The 21,399-nt window shown below is 38.4% G+C and overlaps 1 protein-coding gene across 4 annotated transcripts in view; it reads left to right on the forward strand.

The window, feature by feature from the left end:
• The window catches only part of CRYBG3 (crystallin beta-gamma domain containing 3), a 94,699-nt gene that overhangs the window by 54,284 nt on the left and 19,016 nt on the right, over nucleotides 1–21,399 (forward strand). For 3 of the 4 annotated variants that reach the window (XM_064468797.1, XM_064468804.1, XM_064468812.1), the window contains exons 8-17: nucleotides 4,652–4,791; nucleotides 5,747–5,861; nucleotides 7,008–7,043; nucleotides 8,107–8,240; nucleotides 10,037–10,163; nucleotides 14,763–14,905; nucleotides 15,373–15,499; nucleotides 16,482–16,514; nucleotides 20,598–20,707; nucleotides 21,229–21,355. In XM_064468797.1, the coding sequence (XP_064324867.1) occupies nucleotides 4,652–4,791; nucleotides 5,747–5,861; nucleotides 7,008–7,043; nucleotides 8,107–8,240; nucleotides 10,037–10,163; nucleotides 14,763–14,905; nucleotides 15,373–15,499; nucleotides 16,482–16,514; nucleotides 20,598–20,707; nucleotides 21,229–21,355 (1,092 nt within the window). Of the gene's footprint in view, nucleotides 1–4,651; nucleotides 4,792–5,746; nucleotides 5,862–7,007; nucleotides 7,044–8,106; nucleotides 8,241–10,036; nucleotides 10,164–14,762; nucleotides 14,906–15,372; nucleotides 15,500–16,481; nucleotides 16,515–20,597; nucleotides 20,708–21,228; nucleotides 21,356–21,399 lie in introns of those variants that run through there. The other variant, XR_010375657.1, reaches the window with a different exon arrangement.

The following is a 21,399-nucleotide window of genomic DNA, read 5'->3' on the forward strand; positions in this document are numbered from 1 at the left end:
GATACACATTATATGTATCCATCTGTGTTTAATTTGAAGGAGCTTTGGAGGGGGAAAAAAGATCCCAAAGGAACAGATCATGCAACTAGTAAAATGAAGACTTATTTGAAGTAATGATGAGTCTGAATTCCACTAAGGCAAGTCAACATGAACCTAAGCTAGAGAATCTGCCTGCACATGCAGGTTCAATGTAGCTCCTGCAGCACGATCTGTTTAGCCAAGTCAGTTTTCTGGTCTACTACAAATGCACATATTGATCTTACAGAATTGGAAGGCTTTTTCTATCTGTTTCTGGAAGCCCAAAGAGGGTGCTAAATGTTACTTTCCCAAAAACAAGAGCTGAGAATAGTTGCTGATGTTTATATTCTGGGAGCCTAGAAAAGTTGCTGATGTTTTCATTCTGGCATAATCTTGTGAACCACTATTTTGCAAGGTGACAAGAGATCTGAAACAGCAGATTATATCTCTGTCTGCAAGATGGTTAGGCAGGGAATAACTGGATTCCCTGAGGACTCTTCTTAAGCAAAGTTCTTTGTAATGGGAGTATTTTGCAGTATTCCATGGAGGGTGTGTTTCTTTTGTCTGTGTGGTTTGCTAGGTGAAAAGTAGTTATTAATTCAAGCAGGGACTACTTTGTCAGGTGCCATAGGAAGACACCCAGCAGCTTCAGATTGTCTTATTTGCTAGTTGGTATTTACAGGACAGTAATAATTAATTTCTTTACTATTTTATTTTACTACTAGCCCTGTTGAGTTCTGTAGTTCGGTTTGGTCATGATGGGTGGTAGCAAGAGTGGTACAGAGTAGGAGACCTAGGAGAAGGAATTATGAATGGGTAAAAAAGGCTGGAGGACCAACAGAGAGTGAGATCTAAAATTAAAAATGCTGCAGAAGCTGGCATGTCCTAAGGAGAAACTGTGTATCAAAAGTAAGGTGCGTGTCTAGACTGTATTAAATAGCAATCATGTGAATACCAGAAGTAATTAGGCCTGGCTCTCAGTAGACTCTTCTTTCATAATTGTTGTGGCATTTAGCTTAAGAAGCCAGACTTCAGTCATTCTTTGTCCTGTTGTTGACATTAAAAGCTACCTCATTTAAATAGACTATTTTGATTACTTCAGTCACCACAGCTTACAGCTCCAAGGAGAAGACCTAGCAGTGTTGAAATTATTCAGTCCTGCTGGTGCTGTTAGGGCTGTAACCCTAGATCCAGAAGGGTAAACTGCCAAGACCACCTCGAGGGGGTTGAAGGCTCTGGGTTTCTCTTAATGGTGTAGCTCTTGGTCAGATTAGAAAAATGTCAGAGATGCCACTGAAGAGTGGTATTTAATGCGAAGCTCTTCAGGGTCATCTTAACCCTCTTCAGAAGAAACCTTAACGTTTCAACTGAGGGGCATGTTGCTGTTTTGGAAGTGTCTGTTCTCTACAAGCTACAAAAGCACAGGGAATGCTCACACTAAACATCTCTGCTCCCAAAGGCCTATGAGGGAAGCACAAGCACTCCAGTGTGACACTGGGGGGGCAGGAGAGTACCAGAGAGTAAAGGAAGACAGAGTGGGATGCCTGGAGGCCATGACCTGCCTAAGCATTTGCTGGTTGTGTATGATCATTGGAAATGAACACAACTACCTAGTCTGTTTGCTGTGCTTTTTATTCTGTTTTTGCCTGATGTGTCAGTAGGATAATGAATATGGCATGAGTTTTGACTGCTTGCGATGGGGGTGGCAGGGCTCGCAGGGTATAGGGAGGAAACTTTCCAGTTTTGGATCTGGCCTGAAACACTGTGGTAATAGTTTTGTATGGTAATAATTTTGCGTGTGGGTATCTCATTTGAAAATCTTGACGCCTTGCAAATGAAAGGGCTTCAGACTGAAGGATCTAGTTCTCAACCTGAATGCTGTCATATTTGTGTAGTTTTCATTTTGTTTCTAAAGATGGTGGCTTTATTAGGAATGTTTAAGAAACCTCTGACAGTAATGATGCTTGTTAAATATGCTCAGGCAAACATAAACATGCTATGACGAGTATTTACCAAGCTAAAGTTTACATGCTTAAATGATATAAATTAATGGCATAGCACTTGAGTGTACATCTGCAAATACATAGTGTTCATTTCATACAGCAATACTAAATTTTACCATTATCTTCAGTCTGTAAATTGAACTCAGTATTTAAGTCAAAATGTATATTTGTGACATTAAAAAAATGTACCTAGAAAATATAATGTACTTCTTGCTCAAACGTGTTATTGCCTTTAAAAATAGATATTTGAATTGCTTTTGATGAAGACCTCAGCTTACTATGGGACACTTCAAGAAAGGTTTTTGTGTACTTAATCTAGTACACACAAAAATGCCATCATAATAAGTAGAGTTTTTTTGACTGCCAAAACCTGGCTGGAGAGAGATGGTGATAAATAGGAGAGATTTTTATTATGAGTGCTTGTGCTTTACCTACCCTCTGGAGAACTGCTACATTCTTTATCACTTGAGATGGAGCCTGCCTTGTGAGCTTCAGAGTCAGGAAAACAAACTTGCAAAGAGAATACAGACTGGCTTTTTCCAGTCTTCAAATGAAAATAAAGTACCTCCTACTGAATTAAAATTAAACATACTCCCTCTCATATTCTGTCTGAACCCTCAGGCAAAGATACATTTTTTTGCCACTTGTCTGGTCTTGTAGGTCCTTGGTTTCAGATAAATTCTGAAGCAATTAAGAGTCTGGCATCATTATTTGTGGAATTCGTACAAGTGTAGCTTCTGATTTTACGTATCAAGCTTTATTGTTGGATTCACAGATTTCAGCCATATCACACATCAGGCATTATTAGAAAAAAAAAAAACAAAACAACAAACAAACCCAAACGTCAAATATTTCTTAACTGTGATTTAATAAGATTCATATACTGGTGAAAACTATGAGGAGACTTTTTTTAAACTTGTCTAGCAATACACTTAGAATTGAGGAATGGTGTTCCTTAGCATGTTGCCATAAAGTAGCATTGTACTAGAAAGTCTCTTTTCCTAGTCTTTTTCTGGTTCTGCTCATCTGCAAACAAAAATTCTGGTATTGCAGTTTTTGTTCTGAGAACTGATAGCATGCATTGTTTGCAAGGTACAATACAGAGGAAACATGATTGTGCATGAGGGAGAGTTGCCAAAACAGTATAGTGTGGTACTTCAGGTCTCAGGGGAAAGTGAAATAATATCCTGGAGTGCATCTGTTACAATTGCCACATTTATTGCTGACAGTTAAATAACTACTGAAAGAACTTCACTAACCAAGAAGAGTTGTGTTTCTAGGTGTGTTACTCCATCATTTGAAAGCTCCACTCAAAACCTATGTGAAAAAGGAGAGCATGCAGTTATTGTCAGGAGTTGAGGTGCTGTAACTTTAAGAGCTTTTGTGCCCTGTTGCTGGGTTTATCTGGAAGTTCTTGTGTTTTTGCCTTTTGAGTCTGGCAGAAGCTGCAGGTTGTGTGGGATCTCTGTCATGATGTAACCCAGATGGGGTCCTCAACAAATCCAGTAACCAGGTGCTTCTCTGAGGACACCCTCAGGGACAGCTCCTCCTCCCTCTTCTCTAGTGCGCATGCAAGGGGTATCTTCCTCCAGCCACGTTTAGGACTTTGGGGGTCTGTTTATACTGTCCAAGGCCTTTGGCCTAATACAAATGAGCCCATGGGTCAGGAGGATAAAGGGAAGGGTGCTGTGAAGCTGTCACTGAGAACTGAAGGTTTCCGGCTACAGCTGAGCAAACTCTGTAAGCACACGAGCCACCTTTCACTGTGACAGGAAGACTGTTCTGTAACATGCTGCTGAAGCAGGGCCTTATAGAAGGTCTTCAGTGATTCATGATGTGTTTGAATGCTGGGAAAGAAACTATTGGCAATGCATTTTATATAAATATTATGGAATGAGTGTGGTTCAATGAAATCCCTGCAAATTCCAGCAAAGATCATGTGTTCAACAAGCTGTTCTCCAGCATGGCATCTATCAGTGGAAAATGTTCAGTAAGGTAACAGGTTGGAGCTCTGTGGTAACAGGAAAATTGCTGAAGTGTCTACTTAACAAAACAAATATTTTCTAGTACTGTTCTTTTTCTTTTTTTTTTGGTCTAAAATGCTGTAGATGTATTTAGCATGACAGAAAATTAAACTCATATGTCTTGAAACCATAGTCAGATACATTACAGAACCTAATTACCACTGAGGGAGGGAGGTGGGAATGTAGTACACATTTCTAGAAAGCTTTAGTTATGTATGCATCATATGTATCTCTGTATCTTTAAAGCACTGTCTTTAAAAAAAAAAAAGCAGTATTATATGCATGTTTTGTCTATCAGTAAGTATATTTACATCCTTTACTTGAAGAGTATTTAAACTGAGCTTTCTGAAAGCAGTTCAACAGGCGTAAATGTATAGTTCTTTGAAATTTAGTGGGAGCTAGAAATTTACTTCCCCTAGGTTTTCTAAAATTTCCAGTCTTCATTTGAAAAAACTAAAACCCTTTCATCATATGAAGCTTGGCATTAGGTTAGAAGGGTGAGAAGACAGGGGAGAAAAGAAGGAAATGTTACTGCTTCTTCCCGCCCTGTGATGGGACAGACTATGCAAGCATGGATAAGCCTTACCCTTTGATTTGTTTCCACAGGACTGTGGGATTCCAGAGTTAGAATTCTGCCTGGCAGCTGGTGGTACAGAGGGACTTCCCATCTGCATACAGAGTGCAGTTGCCAATTTAGAAGAATTGGATGTTGAGAAAAACCCTTATATAAGCGTCAAATCAGGAGTGTGAGTACTGAAATTTTTAATTAAAATTTTGCCAGCAGGTAGAGGGGTAACATCATGGGATGGAAGTCAGCAATAGGGACAACGTTGGGGGGGAGGGGAGGGAGTTTACTACAAATCAGTTAATATACACTAGGTATTCCCAGCTCTACACTTCAGCATTGTGCTATGTGGGTTTCTAGTAGTGGATACAAATTTTTGAAGGCATTTTTTCCTCTAATTGCTGGCAGAAGTCTTCTATAATTCCATCTTTGAGTAGCTTTATAAATAGAAGTGGCAGTTCAGCTATAATTACCTTTTAGTTCATTGAAGAATAGATACTGTCTCCCTAATCATCCACCCTGCTATAACCATAACACCATGGCTGAATACCAGAAAATTAATATTACATCACCCAAGCATTTCTCAAGCTACAGCCATATCCCGACTTTCTGGAGAGAGGGGATGCAGTATGGTACAGGCCCCTTAGTAGCCAGCATTTCCTGTATTGAGTAGAACAGTCTTTCCTGGGTAAATGACCAACACGTCACAGTTCCTGAAGTTTGGGAGTTCTGTGCCTCTTCTCATAAATTGCTGCAGAATTACATTAGCTACTCTTGTAAGTGTCTTGAATTTGTCTGGAAAGCCAAACCTTGGAAGGCCATGAGCCAAGCCTTCCTTGCCACAATCTCGCAATATGTCTGTGAAGCTTGAGGTGGTGAAGGAATTAAAAACAGTGTCTTGTCTTAGTTTTGATAGAACTTAGTATAACTGCTTATGGTCTCTGTGTGTAGTATCTGAGATCTTCTTAGCATCAATATTGCCAGTGAATTTCACTATAGCTTTGTTTTGATGTGCTGGCAGTATCTAAAACACATTTTCTAGCTATTATGAATACAAGAAGGGAAATAATTTTAAGATCTTTGTATTTGTAATCTATCTAATGAGATTAATCAGTCCTTTATCCTTATTGTTATAGATGGCTTGCTTATTCAGACTTTAATTACAAGGGAGAGATGAAGGTTTTGGAAGAAGGCGATTCACCATTTGAAATTCCTTCAGCAGATGTAAAATCTCTGCGTCCCTTAAAAATGGTGAGGACTTCACAATTCCCTAATAGTTGTATGCCTTCCTTTTCCTATTTTCAGCCCCCCAGAGGTTTTGATCTAAATATAACTTAGGTTCTAACATCGTTTCAGGGTTAATCCTTACACATGTAACACACATCTCACGCCACGGTGCAATTGCAGTGTTGTAATGGCATGGCAGTCACCATGGCTTGCTGGGCTTCTGCATCTGCCCAAGTAAGACCACATAGTCAGAGGGAGCACCTGATTCACTAGGACATCTTCCTGGGAAAGTGCTGTTGTTGAGTGGAGGTCAAATAAGACAGAACTGAAAGGCTCTTAATTGTATTGCAGCCAACACCAATTCATTAACTGAAGAGCTTTTTAGCAGTTGTTGATTTTTTTATTTTTTTTTTAAATGGCATGGGTGGAAGACCAGGTGAGGAGTTCACTACCCAGTAGTATTCCTGTGACTGCACATTGCACAAAAATCTTGGGAGGTGCAGTTTGTTTTGATAGACAGCATATAGATCCAAATATGAGAGAGATGTGGAAGTGTGTAACTCGCAGTTCTACTGTATGCATAGCAAGCCTACAGAAAGAGTTTAAAAGTCACAAAGGAATAACACCTAACAGCTGTCTTTTTAGTCACTTATGGGAACTAGGTGTCTTATTCCCTCACAGAACATCATTCACGTTTCCAGAGAAAATGCATTTGTTGTATTTGTGCCCGTGGACAAAGAGCAAATAAGTCAGCCTATATTTTCTCTTTCTTCTGGTGTTTATAGTTTCTTAGTGTTTTGCCATTTGTGCTTAAGAAACTTGAAATACATACAACAAAGCTTTAAAAGTTAATTTTACAAACTGGACAATATACATTAGTTTAAAAACACATAGTAAATATTTGCTTTAGATTGCTAGTAGACAATGAAGGAATATTTATTAATGGCTTACACCCCTACAGGCTTGTGAACACACCGATTTGTTTGTAGGTCAGGTTTATAGTGTCCCTGAATAAATTATCAGAGTATTTAAAATAGTGTTTGATTTGGCCAACACTGAAAATGGTGAATATAATCACAAAGCCTTCATGCTCTGATAGTACTATAAAATATGTGTCAAAGCATAACTTTTTTTATATAAATACCTTTTCTCCCCCCCATCTTTTTTTAGGGTGGACTAAAGGTACAAATGCCAATGAATGTCAAGGTAAGCGTATTGGAAATACAAAACCTTTATTTAAGCTGTTTTTGTTTTGTTGGGTATGTGGTGTTCAATTAAGTATTCAGTGTTTGCTGCTGAAGAAAAATTCACTAATGCTGTCAAGTCTATTTGCTTGCCAGTGTTTCATGAGATGTAAAAGTAGTAGTGGTTTGTTTTTCACGCCTTACAAGAATGTGGATTTGCTATAGAAGAATTGTAAAGCTTTTACACAACCAAATGAGTTTTCCTGACTGATAGTCACTGTAATGGAAAGGGATCAGGATAGATCCCTTAGTTTAAAAAAAAAAGGGTGGGCAGAGGAGAGGAAGGGAGCAGGAACAGGACCTTTCTTTCCTATAGTCAACCCTGATACAAGAGTTGTGAGTAAGACCATGACCCTTCTGTGATTTGAGGAGCAGAAAGCTAATCCACAGTTATTGCTCCTTTTCCCTCCTTTTTCTAGTTCTCCACAAAAATGCTAACTAATACTTTAGGTAACTTAATTATGCAAATACATGCAAGACTCAGATGTTTTTTCTAAAAAATATTGCAATAAATATTAATACTATTAATACCTGGTGTGTGTGATTCAGCAGATGAGGAACCTCAAGGAGATGTTAACTACAGTCACTGAAATAACTTCAGCAAAGTACAGAGAAAGACCTCTTGTCCACTTCTGAAGGATTAAGCTCAGTGTGTCTAGCTGTGACCAGGTGGGGTTTAGTGCAGGCTAATATACACTGCCTAGGCACAGGATTACAGGGTGAACCACAGGCATATAGCTGCAGAGTGCATTTATGTATATACAATTGTGTGAATAAGTATCCTTCTGGAAATGTCTGCAAATAGCCTGACAAGCCTATTTAACTCCAAATAGGGTCTCTTCAGCTCGTAGGGCACTCAAGAATCAGAAGGGCTGAGGAATGCAACCCTGCATTTTCTTCACAGTGATGGCTTGTTGGAGGGGGAGAAAAAGGTGTCTTCCATATACTGTAGCAGTACACACACTCAAACTTCAAATTACTGTTCAGGGCATACTCAAGGCATTGTTCAACATAATGTTTTCTAGATTGTAATATATGAGAAAACCCACTTTGGAGGATGGTCCAAAGAGTTTTCAGAAAATATCAGTTCTGTCCTAGATTTGTTTGGTAATGAAGAGGAGTTTCAGGAAATTGGATCAATACGTGTAATTGGAGGAATGTAAGTATATTTCACTTCTATATTTATTTACTTTAAAATAGGAAATCATAACTAAATACAAAGAAGTGCTAACTAAGGGGAGATTAGAATCTCTCACTGGTAAAATATTTTTAAAAGAAAGGAGTAAATATTGCTTTTGTCGATTATCAGCCTTGGATAAAACCTCCTCTCCATATGGCTTATCTATCTAAGGGAATATAGGAAGATAAGTGTGTGAGAGGTGTGAAGTCAGTGTTTACCGTTTGGATGCCAATGAACTAGGCCACTTTTTTCCTTAGCAACAGCATTCACACAGACCTTTAATTTATATTGCTTTATACTTTGGGTAGTCTCTACTTAATTTACTGAAATGACCTTGGGTAGGAGTGGTCAGTCTTCAATTTGACATTTTAATGCCTCTGAAATCTATAAACTGCTTTACTGTCTTAATGGTTTTCCTGGAATTAAGTTATCTGGAATTAAGAATCTAGCCTTACTTTCCTTCATTGAGGCCTCTGATTCTGTGTTGCCCTGCCCCTCTTTGTCATACACACACCATGCGCGCACAAAAAGGGCTGTGTAACACAGGCCTTAGGTGGACTGCTCACGAGGTAGGCTCATTGCGAGCTGTTCTAGAGAGCTACCAACCCCAGGCGTCGTTCTTTCAACCTCTCCCAAGACGCAACAGGGTAGGACTGTTTGAAAGCATGCAGGATGGTTGCTCCTGCCAAAGACCTTAGCAATAAAATTGTTTTCAGAAACATTTATTTTTTTTCTTGGGGGATTTCAATGCTAATACTTTGCTATAAAGAGTAAATAACATGAGTCCTTTCAGACTGTTGTCAGAATCTTACAAGCACTAAAATCAAAATAAACTTAATTGTGAATACTCAATCTATTCATAAATACATTATGTATTTGCTATCTGGGAAGCCTCAAATTATTAAAAATCATCCTTCTGTCTGTTGTGGCAGCTTTTATTTTTAATACTGTGGTAACTTAAACAGCTGAATTAATGTAAACCAAATGGTACTAAAAGTAAAGCTATCCCTGCCTGCCAAATTTCAATGCCAACAGAATTTCTACAGCAGTTCCAATACTTACAAAGGAGCTTTAATGAAAGAAATGCCTACAAGAAAGAGAGAGAGGGGAGCATTAAGATCCATTAGAGCTTTCAAAGTTGATGTGGAAGTGCCTTACTTTTAATTGAGCCTTATCTATTTGTTCAAAATGCTTTAAGAAGTTTTATTCTCTCAGTGCTGAAACATATTCCGTATGCAATATATTGTAGATATTCAGTTCACTTATCTATTCATATATGTATGTTTTTAGATCAAAGCAGGAAACAATATAACTGGGTGAAATTTTGTTCTGCTGAAATCCATGGATTTTGACACCAGCTCCAGCAAGGGTAGAATCTCATTGTTTATTAATACACTGAAGAGATCTGCTGCGTGGTTGTTATCTTTGACAATTGGTGGCTTACAGTGTTTTGGCCACTAGATGCGTACTAGCCTCTGTAGTAATGAATATTGGTATTGGGAATACGGCTGACTGAGAGAAGGTACATGGAGAAGTGTTACACAAATAAACTGTTGTTGGAGAAAGAATCACATGGCGGGATTTTGATCCACAAAGAACACTTCACGGGTGCCTGTTCTGATTTCAGACAAGCATTGCTTTGTTTGCTAGCTGAGTCTGTGATACTCATTTTAGTGCTCTTAGGATGTTCTATTCCCCTTTTATTTGTTATGGAAAATCATGTGTGCAGTTGTTTTGCTTATAGTTATTTTTCTTTTGTTATGTGATTGCTGTAGATGGGTTGCCTATGATAAGGAACGCTACAAAGGCCATCAGTACTTGCTGGAGGAGGGAGATTATGAAGACAGACGCTCATGGGGAGGAGCTGACAGTGCCCTCCTGTCTTTCCGGTTCCTTCAGGCTGTAAGTGCTTTTATGAATTTCACACAAATTACACACAGCTCTATACATAAAGATGAAGGTTGTTCTTCATATATGGTACAGCTGTCTTGGGTTTAGTCGTTCCATCTTGTGCCCAAGTTCTCTTATTCTTTTCCTACTTGCTGAAATTTAGACTGCACTGTATGCACTGTAAAGCAGAAGCAGATTCTAAATAGTCTCTGTAAATTTCATACAAAGAACATATCATGCAGAATTCCTTGTCTACCTACCAGATTTTCCAAGTATCTCGCTTCTGCACTTCAAGCTATTTGAATCTCTAGAACAGAGTTTTCTGAAAAGTTTAACATGCGTAAGTGTACAGTATAGTTTTTTATTAAAACAAAAATAGCTTTTTAACACAGCAGCTGTTGCAAGCCTTAAAACAGCACTACCCTCTGTCTCTGTGATTTTTATGCCAGAAAATTTTGGCAGCAAAAATAACCGTGGTGAAAAAATCCCTGCTACTAAAATGTGTTTAGTGGGAGCCAAGACGAAATAATAATAAAAACTATGCTTCCAATACTGGACTCTGATAAAGTTAGACGTGTTGAAGAAGTGATGTGGGAACACGGGGTTAGAACTTGTTTATCGTTTCCTTTGTTTTGGGGGCTTAGGATTTTATTATTATTATTAGGAACTCTGTGAGCTTTAAATACAGCTGCAAAGAGTGGCTTCTGTTAAGAATTAGATTGTTCACTCTCAGATTACTCAGTCCTGATTACTCATCTTCTCATCTGAGGAGATGTGATAGTCCTGAGCCAGGACTTTTGTGAAGACTGAAGACAGGCGTTTAGAGCAAACTCATTGTCTCAACAGTCATTATTATTTTAAAAAAAAAAAAAAAGAAAAAGTTAATGTGAACTCAAAAAGACCATGCTTAAATTCACAATTTGCAGTTTTGATTTTTATGAAAAGCATCTAGGAAAAGCTATATTTACAATCAGAGTCTATCACATAACTTAAAACTAAGATAGGAGAACAAGCTGATTTGGAAAAAAAAGTCCTTCTCTAAATAATTTATTTTCACATTTCTAAAAACAAAAAACAGGCAGTAATTTTCTTCTAACTCCTCATTTTGAATGTGCAAAATCCTATTCAGTTACTGACTAGTCTCAGTTTTTCTTTCTTTTCAAGCTTTACATAAGATACTTGAGTAATTTATATTGATCTTTTAAAACCTTCCTCTTGGCAAAGAACGAATCTACAAGCTTAAAATTGTGCACGTGCCTAGCAGGGATGACCTTCCATGTATACGCATGTATTTAATTGGACTCATGCCTAGAACAGTCAGGATGCTCAAGTCATTAACATCTTAAAAGCACAATGAAGATATATCATTCAAATTGGCATATAAATATATATCAATGTGTATATTGATAATAAAAGAATAAGTAATACTTTTCCTCAAATTGTAGCATAACTAAAGCAACTAATGAGCTAGTTGCCAATAAAAATGACTAATGGCACTGGCATTTTGTTGTTCATCTTGACTGATAGATTGACTGCCTCTCTCTGATGTGCAATACATAGCTCACTGTTCAGGCTTGCCCTTTGCTCTCTTCGTGACTTTGTATATGATACTTAAGGTCAGGATTTTAAAAACATTCCAGTACCAAACTCTTGTTTTCAAGGGGACCTCGGCAAAAATCCAAAACTAGTTTTGTGTGCTTAAGGGCCCTTGGTGCACAGTGAACGTTCTAGCTCTTCTCTGTAATCTCAGAAATTGTCAGGAGAAGCGCGGTAAAGGTTGCAATGATCTCAGACTCTGCAGGGGTGTTCCTGGATATCAGATCTTTATCGCTCTTACCTAGAAATTCTGTTGTAATCAGATGAATTCAAGACTCTCTATAGAAGATTAAGGATTTTGTGAAATGTAGCTGAGTTGCATTATTCACGGTCAGCTTAGATAGAGAGTGGGGCTTGGTGTGGGCCCTGCTCTTTATACGTACTAACCGGTATAGTCTCATGTAGGGGCAAATCCAGCTAGGCTTTTTCTGGTTTGTTTTGCTCCGGCACTCACCAGATGACCTTGACTGTGTTGGCTTTAAGGCCAGCCCAGCCCTGAAAACAATTTAGCCTGCCTCACACGGCATGAAGCTGAAGCTAATGAGCCCTGTGCACCTGAGTCAGCTCCAGGCAGAGTCGCATCAAACGTCTTAGTGCTGTGCTCCCAAAGCAGGCAGCATGGTACAGAAGCACGTAAATGGCTCTGCAGAGAGCCAGGCTGGGTACAGCGTGCCTCATTAGCCTTTGTCAGTACTGGATCTGTCAGTGTGGCTTACTACTATGCAAAGCTATTCAGATGTTCCTGTGCCATGACGCTCAACATGACAGGTTCCACCAGAGCTTTATTAGTGCTAGGAAAATCTAACCCATGTTTCTGTGCACATACAAGTGACTGCAGTTGAGCTGAGGCATGAATTTAATTTCCTGACAAATTGGGAAGGTTAGATACCGCACACAGAAGAGGGATTGTTGCAAGACACCCCTCCCCACCTACTGGTGAAGATGTATAGGCATACAGCAAGATCTTTCAGGTTTTCTCTGTCTTAAATATTTCAGCTGTGAACAGTCACAAACCCTAATGTGGGGATTCAGAGAGCATTCTGAAAGTGGAGACAGAAAAGACGTGTAGAATTGTTTTTTCCAGGGTACTGCCAGCTCTGTTATCAGCATCTGGTTTGGACACACCGGATTCAAATACAGGGCTTGTTCCTGAGGGCAGACAGCAGTTTGTTCTGTGTGCTGGTTTGGGTGGTAGTTGCATTTGCTGCTTTTCGGCAGTTCCAAATGAGAGAATCTGTGAAGCTGGGGTTTGCCTGTGGCTGTTGGGATCAGGGAAAGAGCAAAGTTTCCGAGTCTTTCTGTGGAGAAGAGTATGTTGCCTTTGGAGCTTTACCACTGATGTTTTCAAGTCTAAAATTATTTGCTTTGGTCTGAAAGTCCGTTCTTAATATTCCTCCTTATTGCTTATTGTAAGAAAAGCTGTAGTGAAAATTTAGGGAGGAAAAAATTATGGCTGAATTTGAAACATGTTCAAAATGTAAGTACAATTGTGACTATATTTCAGTATTTTAAATTTAGGCAAATTATGTGCAGATTTTATCTCAATGGCTTTTCAGGAACTTTTGCAAAGTTCTTGCTTTAGGGCTGTTAAGAGTAGCTGTTTTTCATTTGTACTAAAACTGCACTAATTTGTGGTTTGTTTGGGATTTTTTTTTTCCCTGCTTCCTAAAAAGTAGTCTGAAGCTGCAGTTGTTCATGACGACTTTGCCAGACCTGGCACTTTAATTTCTAGTATATACCTGAAGTAGTTGCAACTTTTTCAATAAATGAAAGAAGGAGATGGTCCAACATAGTAGGAAAAACAGTTTTACTACATAATTTGTTCTGTCACTTATTGTCCTGTAAATGATGCAGAGAGGTGAGCCACATTATGTTCATTCTAAAATTGAGTTTCATTATTCATTGTGATTGAATCATGTACCAAAGCATGGTGTCCTCTAAAGAGCCTGTTTGATGAGGTTCACCTGACCGAATGAATCTGGCTGCATGCTTGGCCTGGCCTTAAGTGTTTTTTGATTGTTGTAAGTCTGTGTTTTCTCAGTGTATCCTTCAGCATACCCTGGTTGGTAGCTTATAAGTGCTACGGGGGCAAGTATTTAGTGTAATAATTCCTGCGATGATGTCTTAATATGTTTGTGAATCTGTTGGCTCCTGTATTTGCCTGATAGCCTTTTCTCTGTTTGTAAGACTTACTTATTTTCAACTTATTATAACATTGCTGAATGTTTCAGAAACACTGAAATTTAATTGAGTTCATGCTTTTTGTTAAAAGTTAATGGAATAAAGCGAATGGATTGTTTTCTCTTTTCCCAAGCAGTGACTGAACTGTGTGTTTAAAATTGCTAAGTGGTTAAAAAGTTGGAGATCTGAAACCCAAATTCAAATAATCTCAAGCTGTGCAAGTAATCTGGTCAAGCAACTATGGCTGAAAGCATAAAGTGATGTCACACGGCTGTATAAGACAGAACATGACAGTTGTCATGGGGGATTTATTTTATAGCTATAGTGATTAGTCATACAGTGGATGTATCCAAAACTACAAATCCTTTGTGCTGGAAAGGTGGTCTTGCCCAGTCTTTTCCTCTCCATATTATTGCCTTGTCACTGGGAAGTGATGAGGAAGAAGAACTTGAAGTGAAAGACCAGTCACGGTAATGGTTGAGTAGTCATTTGTAAAGCTGTTTGAAGATCAGTGCTGAATCCCCAACCCTTCTGTTTCCCACCCAGGCATCTTTGCACTCTGTCATCCTCGGAGAGGAAAGGGTGGTGCTCAGGAGCAGCAGGTTTTTCCTCCCTTCAGTGGAAATTGCTGAAGGCCTTATCAGATTGTCAGACTTCCCACTAGGCACTTCAATACCAAAATATCCCATAAAGATCTGCACAAGGGACATAAGTCCCTTCACTGCTTTATAGAACACTGTCTTTCACACTGCAACTCTTTTCCAAAATGTTTTATGTTGTGAAGTGTCACTGAGCTGCGACAGCCTGTCTTCTAATTCCTGTGCTGCTCCTTAGGATTTCATAGAGTCATCAGTGGCACTTTTTGAGTCTGATGATGAAGATGGGAAAGCATTAGACATCGTCAATGAAGAAATCCCTGATTTGGAGCAGGCTGGATTTGGCCCAGAGACGAGGTCGATCCTTGTGAGAAGTGGAGTGTAAGTCTACTGAAATATATGGATGGAAGTATTAAATATTTTTGTGCACAGTTGGGTTTTGGTACATTTTTGATAGGTGGTAAACATTTGGGGAGAACAATGTTTCTTTCAGTTTCCTTGGTAAATGGGGGGTGGGAATTCCTAGATTCAGCTGACAGAGATTAAAAAACTTGTCAATTAAGTGTCTTTCCTCTCGACTTCTAAGCAAGGCATCATCTCATGCTGAATGTATATTTAATAGAAAGGCAGAGACCCAATGTTGTCTGTTGGAAGTAGTGTTTGCAAAGTAAAAGCAGAAAATCAAGTGTGTGACAATTATGCACCTCTCATTGGGTTTAATGTTACACTGTCTGTCAGATGGACATATCAAGAGAGCTCCAAAGAAAATTATTCTATTTAACTTGTTAGTGTTTTCATCAAACTACACAGAAAAATGTTTCCAGTTTAGTTTTTGTGTCATTCTCCAGGTGGGTTGCGTATCAGCAGAAATATTTCTGTGGAGAACAATATGTATTGGAGAAAGGAAAATATAAATGTTTCTTTGACTGGGGAGGATCTAGTAAAATCATCATGTCAATTCGACCTATCAAGTTGGTGAGTTACCAGAACTTGTTAAGGGGAAAACTTGAAAGAAGTGAGACCTTTGGAGTTCAGAACATACAATAATGTTATAATGTGAGCTGTGCTGTTTAAGCAATTTGTCTGTTGACTTGGAAACAATTTAAAGACCTTTGTGAACGTCATGAACAGACTCATTATGTCAGAGACTGAAATGGATGCTCTGGATCTTTCTATCTGTTGAGAAAATTGTCAGGGAAACTTCATAAGACCTTTACTTTGGCAGATGGCATTCATGGAAAGAATAACCTGGCCTTGAAAGATTCATTTGCCTTAAAATGTAGTAATTTATAATGTCTAATTGATAATGGATATAAAAATACTTGAATTCATCAGGCCCATATTGTTGTTGTTATAATAGAGGTCTGATTATTTTTCTCCTTTTGTGCTAAAATATTTGTAATACATACAGTGAATAAAGACAGGAAATATTTTTAATCCATTATTAAATCCAGGGTAATGCAACTTGCCCAAATAGATTAGCACCAGAACTGTCAAAACCCTAATGCAAAACAAAGATTATCCTCAGTAATAAGTACGTAGTAAATGATACTACTGCACTGAAAACAGGAAAAGAACATTTAACCTTATCTTGGAGAGTACATGTTGAAAAAGGTGTCTCGGTCTTCTGTTTATGATGCTGTCTTTTTTTCAAGAAATGGACTCAAAAATAAATGCAGACACATTTACATGGTTTCTAATCCACATTATGTGAACTAATTAATGCTGATGCAAGTTCTCTGTGTGAAAGGCACTGAGCAGTCAGGCAGGTAGTCGTGAGCTTACAGGCGGCTGATGGCAGAGGCTGGGGAAGAGATTTGTGCCAAGAGCCCGGGAAGTGTGTTTTTCACTGCTCTTGAGTTCATAATTAACAAATTTCAGGAACTTGACATGTCTTCTAGGAAATGAATTGCAATTAATTTTATTTATATACTTGTGTATATATTTTATATTGCAGGAACCGCTTGGAACAAATGAACCTCCCCATTTGGTATGTTGACGTTATATAACAGTTTCTAGTACTAAACTACATTCAATAGTTAAATACAGGTAATCTTGAACGTCTTGCTTTGTTGCTTCACAAGGTATCTCAGTATTATCATCTCCACACAGCAGACAACTGATGGAGGAAACTGGTAGATGTGTAAAGGTTAAGTTTGCTAATGTTGTGCTCTTTGCTTTATTCCAGATCATACGCTTTAGTATTCTGTCCTCAAAAACGCAAGCAATTCTGTAGGTTTTGAGTCACTCGGGGTCTCTATAGCTGCTTGCTTTCCTCCTCTTTCCTTCCTGTTTCTGGAAACTTACTATCACATGCATTCATCCTTCTCTTTGTGGCATATTTTCTTTCCATTATTTTGCATGATATCTGGTTTGTCACTATCTTGTTCATGTATAAGGTGAAGAAGGATAAACTGCAGAAAATTGAACAGCACTCTTCAAACCTGCAGATGCATCAATAGGGGGAGTTGGGTTTTAGTCTTGTATGCTGGTAGCTCTGCTTTTCGTAGTCTCCCAAGCATGTATAGCTGCTCCCTAAGGAGCAGGCACCACTTGCTCCGTTATTCCCTTTTCTTCGCAGTAACATATGACCTTAACTGAACACATCCTGATTATAATAAATATGATAAATCTCTTCTACAATACATTCTGACAATTTCCCTGAAAGTTGCGTCTAACGTGGTGACAACTTTGAAGGAGAAAGCAGTCCCTGTAATTCACTTTTAGTCTCAAAAATGAGTTAGTTCAGGGTTTTACATTTTTGGTACTTATCTTACAAGGTTATGTTCCATTGATGTACCTTTGTGATATCTTTCTAAAAACAAAAAAAAAAACCACCCCACACACACAAAAAAAAAAACCAAAACAAAAAAACACCTGCTCTAAGTGCCTGTGCTCATCACCAAGCATGGTCTGTGTCTCCCACAATGTTCTGTTCCAACAGGGCTCTCCTCCCTTCCTTCATTAGTCATTTGATTTCTCTCTTTCTGTCCTGGAGTGTGCAGCTAGCATGGGTGATGATCTGGGTGGTTACATTGCACTCTCTCTATGACATGCTTTTAATTAAGCAAATTTGGAAAACTTCATTTCAAGAAACATGACTTTTTTTCAGACAGAAGACACTTTAGGGCTCAATGATTCTGTTTCAGAAAACTTAAATGTTTTATCATCTGGACACAATTTTGCTCTTTCTTGTTTGGATGGGTATAATAGCCATATAAGCGCGTGGGAAATACATTGCGTTACTTAGCAGGTTGACCACACCCTTATTTCTCTCCAAGTATTTTAGTTCTACAGTTTTATGATTAACCCAGGACTACAGGAAATGTTTCCTGTCTGAAGACATAATTGGTGTATTATTTTAGTCTTAAACACTGATTTCCTGCCAGACCTATTCACATGGCAGTTTGTGGCCAAATCCAGAGACTTGCAAGTACGTTCACAGTGAGGCCTTGGTAAATGATACCAGATTAAAATAACCTCCTTAGAGGAAACGAGTGGGATCTAAACAGTTGAAGATGGTTTTCTGTGCATCTTCTGTCTTTTCAGGATCTCCCAAAAACTATTCTTGGAGTGCTTTAATCCAGTTTTGCAGACCTTTAAGATCAATTCAAACCTTTGAAGCATCAATCAATTATGCTTTACAGTCATCGTATTTCCAGTAATATGTAAAAATACTTTGTTTGTGTGTATGTGCACAATCACCTTTAAGTACTGACATGTACTAGATTGTGTTTTGCCTTTTGTGTTCTCTAATAGCAGTCTTAATACTGTTGGGGGGGGACCACAAACAAACAAAAAAAACCAACACAACCAAAAACCCACACAAATACAAAAACACACACAAACAAAAAAAACCCACCACCTATCCTGATTTATCACAGTCCTCGTTGTCATAGGATTCTGCCCTAAAGCTAGGGAAAGAACAGTATCACTCATATTGCTACAGTTCTTTTAGGAGGGGAAATATTTTGAGTTAAGTTTTTATGGGAAAACATTTAGTCACCTAGGATAAGTAAAGGATGGCCTTTTGGATAAATATTAAGAATTTCCCATTCAGAGTAAAATAAGTTTCCATGGATGCAACAGTCTTAATTTGGAACCTCAAGGCATGGTGCCTATGAGCTGGCAAAACCTTCAGCATCCTACTGTTTGACCCTTGTGTAAGCCATATACTGGTTATTTTGAATGATTATACATTCTGCCACCTTTAATAAGCATATGTCTGAGCTAAGGGATGTGTTTTCACTGTTTACAAGAGTGCGTCTTTTTTGTACTTGTGGTTTTAGTTGCTCGTCAGAAATTGAAAAGCAGCTACACTTTCTTAAATCTATCAGTAACTCCTCTGACCTTTTCCTCCTGCCAGGCTCCCTAATAAACAAAGCACATATAAGAATGCCTGAAATCACCAACTCTAAAAAGTCATTCATTTTATTTATTAAAAATGAAACTTGGTTATGCCCAGCGAGAACAAAGCCTCTTTCAATAGCAGCTGACCTGTACAGACAATTTAGGAAGCAGAGATGATTGCTGGGATAACTTGTATTTGTATTTTAACATGCTGTTCATTGACTCCTTAGGGAGTGAAACCTCATACAGTAATGTCAAACCCTGACAAAGTAGAGATAGCAGCAGTTTGAGACTAATTGCAGATATGCAGTGTTTTCACTGAGGAATCAGTACTTCACCCCAACTTTTGTCAAATTAAGACCATAATTTGTTACTAGGCATATTCTGTATAAAAATGAGTTATAGATATCTTTTCAAAGCATTGCATAGCATCTGGCCTATGAAGGAAGGACTGTGTATATATATATTTCTTTATAAAAAGCTTTGAGATAAGTGGGCGGAAAATACTATATAATTACAGCTTAAATAGATGCTTTGAGGCATAGCAGTGCAATTATATCTACAGAAAAATCAGTTACACTTTATTCATTATATTGTAGCTGATTTGTGCTCTCCAGTTTGCAGTTACAGCATGCGAGGCCAGTTAATTCTTTCTTGTTCTTTCTAAGAGGAAACATTCATTTCTTTTAAAAACATAGACTGAGCTTTTCCATAAAATCACTTGCTGATACTTGTGTTTGGCCTTCTTGCTCTATACTGGCAGAAGCATCTGATTTCTTTTCTTTGGCAGGAAGCTAGGCCAATTTGGGGCATGAAGGGGGAAGTAGCTCTTGCAACAGCCATCGTGTTTTTCTTCCATTACAGAATATGGGCTGTTCTCTTGATACAGTTAAACTTTTCATTCTTTTCCAGCCTCTCTTTCAGGCTTTAAAGTAAAATTCACCTCAGTTACACCGTGGCAGCCCAAGGGTACAGCATTCTAGATGACTTTGCTATAGATTATAGGCTATATCATACTACTTTTTTTTTCCTTTTTATTTTTTTTTTCTTTTACTGCAACATTTTCAACATTATTGCTTTTTCAGGGTGAATTGATCACATCTTACTGGTGGGGTATGGTTCAGTGAGGCTTGGAGTTCTTCACCGTGACATGTAAAAACAGCTTAGCTGAACTTCAAAAGTTCATGGTGCACCTACCAGGCTGTGCCCAGTTCCCCCAGAAATTCTCCTGCTAGTTCTTAAGTGAGAAACTACTTGTGATCACTGTGGTCACAGAGGATTTCAAGATACTTAGTCAAGAGTAGCCTGTGTCTTTTGACCAATGCCTTCCCGTCCTGTTTTGAGCACTGGATTTCTGAGCTGTAGCAACAGTTAGCTGCAGTTCAGAGGTACTTGGATGGAAGATAACATCCTTCAGTGCTAGCCTTCTCTTTTTCTCTGGGGCCTTTCCTGCTGCAGTTGAACTTATGCATGGTACCACTGCCTTAGCATCACTGGGAAGCATCCTGTACCAGGCCTAGAGACAATAAAACACTTGATCTCTCTAAAAATAAAGCAGCCGTAGAAATGTAAAAGATTCCTTAAATGAGAATTCATTCTATTTATGATATCATTATGAATTGAATGGATACTTCTCTAAGAGCACAGCTATCTCTGTTTACATTAATGATAATGCATTCATTTTCCTTCTAGTCATTAGTTTTGTTTTGTTTTGTTCTTGTAGCTCAAAGCTTTCAGTAATACACATTTCCAAGGAGCATGTGTAGATTTCACAGCAGAAGTTTCTGATTTTACATCATTCATACCATGTTCTTTTAAGGTTCTTCGGGGATGGTAAGTCTGTTGTTTTACATGCCACCATTTTAAGTAATATGGAATTTTTTTAAAATGCTACTAGATTTCAGGCAGCTGAAAGTGTATAACACATGACCATCATATTCCATCGTGTCTTACTCCTTTTGTCTTGCAATGCATCTCAGTAACTGTTGCTCTGTCATTGGTTTAAGTAGTAGGCATTTTGCTTTCCCTGTGGGGGGTTTGCACAGTTACTGTGATTCTTCTGTTAATTTCAGTTAGAATTTATTCCAGATTTTGAAATCTTGGTATGGTAGAAGTGTCTGCATTGTACCCGCGTCGTTTGACTCTGGAACTGAAATTTCTGTACCACGTGATTTTATTTTGCTGCTTTGGTTGCTTTGTCTTATAGCCTTTCAAATCACCTTACTTTTAAGCTTAAGAATAACAAAGAAATTTTTTATTTTCAATTTCCTTGGCAAATATTAAATCCTGAAAAAAACCTTATTGTTAATAAGCAGCTAGAGCAGCTAATCTTTTTTGTTATATTATTCTTGTAGTTGGCTCCTGTATTACCAAGGGGAAATCACTGATAATCACTGTGTGCTGGAAGAAGGCCTCTACGTTGACCTCAGTTCCTGTGGCTGCCTGACTGCTAAAATCAAATCCCTCAAGCCTATTCAATATGTAAGGACTTTATTTGGGGGTGGGGGGTGGGTGTGTGTGTGTGT

This window comes from Phalacrocorax carbo, chromosome 1 (assembly GCF_963921805.1).
Source record: "Phalacrocorax carbo chromosome 1, bPhaCar2.1, whole genome shotgun sequence".
Taxonomy (NCBI): Eukaryota; Metazoa; Chordata; class Aves; order Suliformes; family Phalacrocoracidae; genus Phalacrocorax; species Phalacrocorax carbo.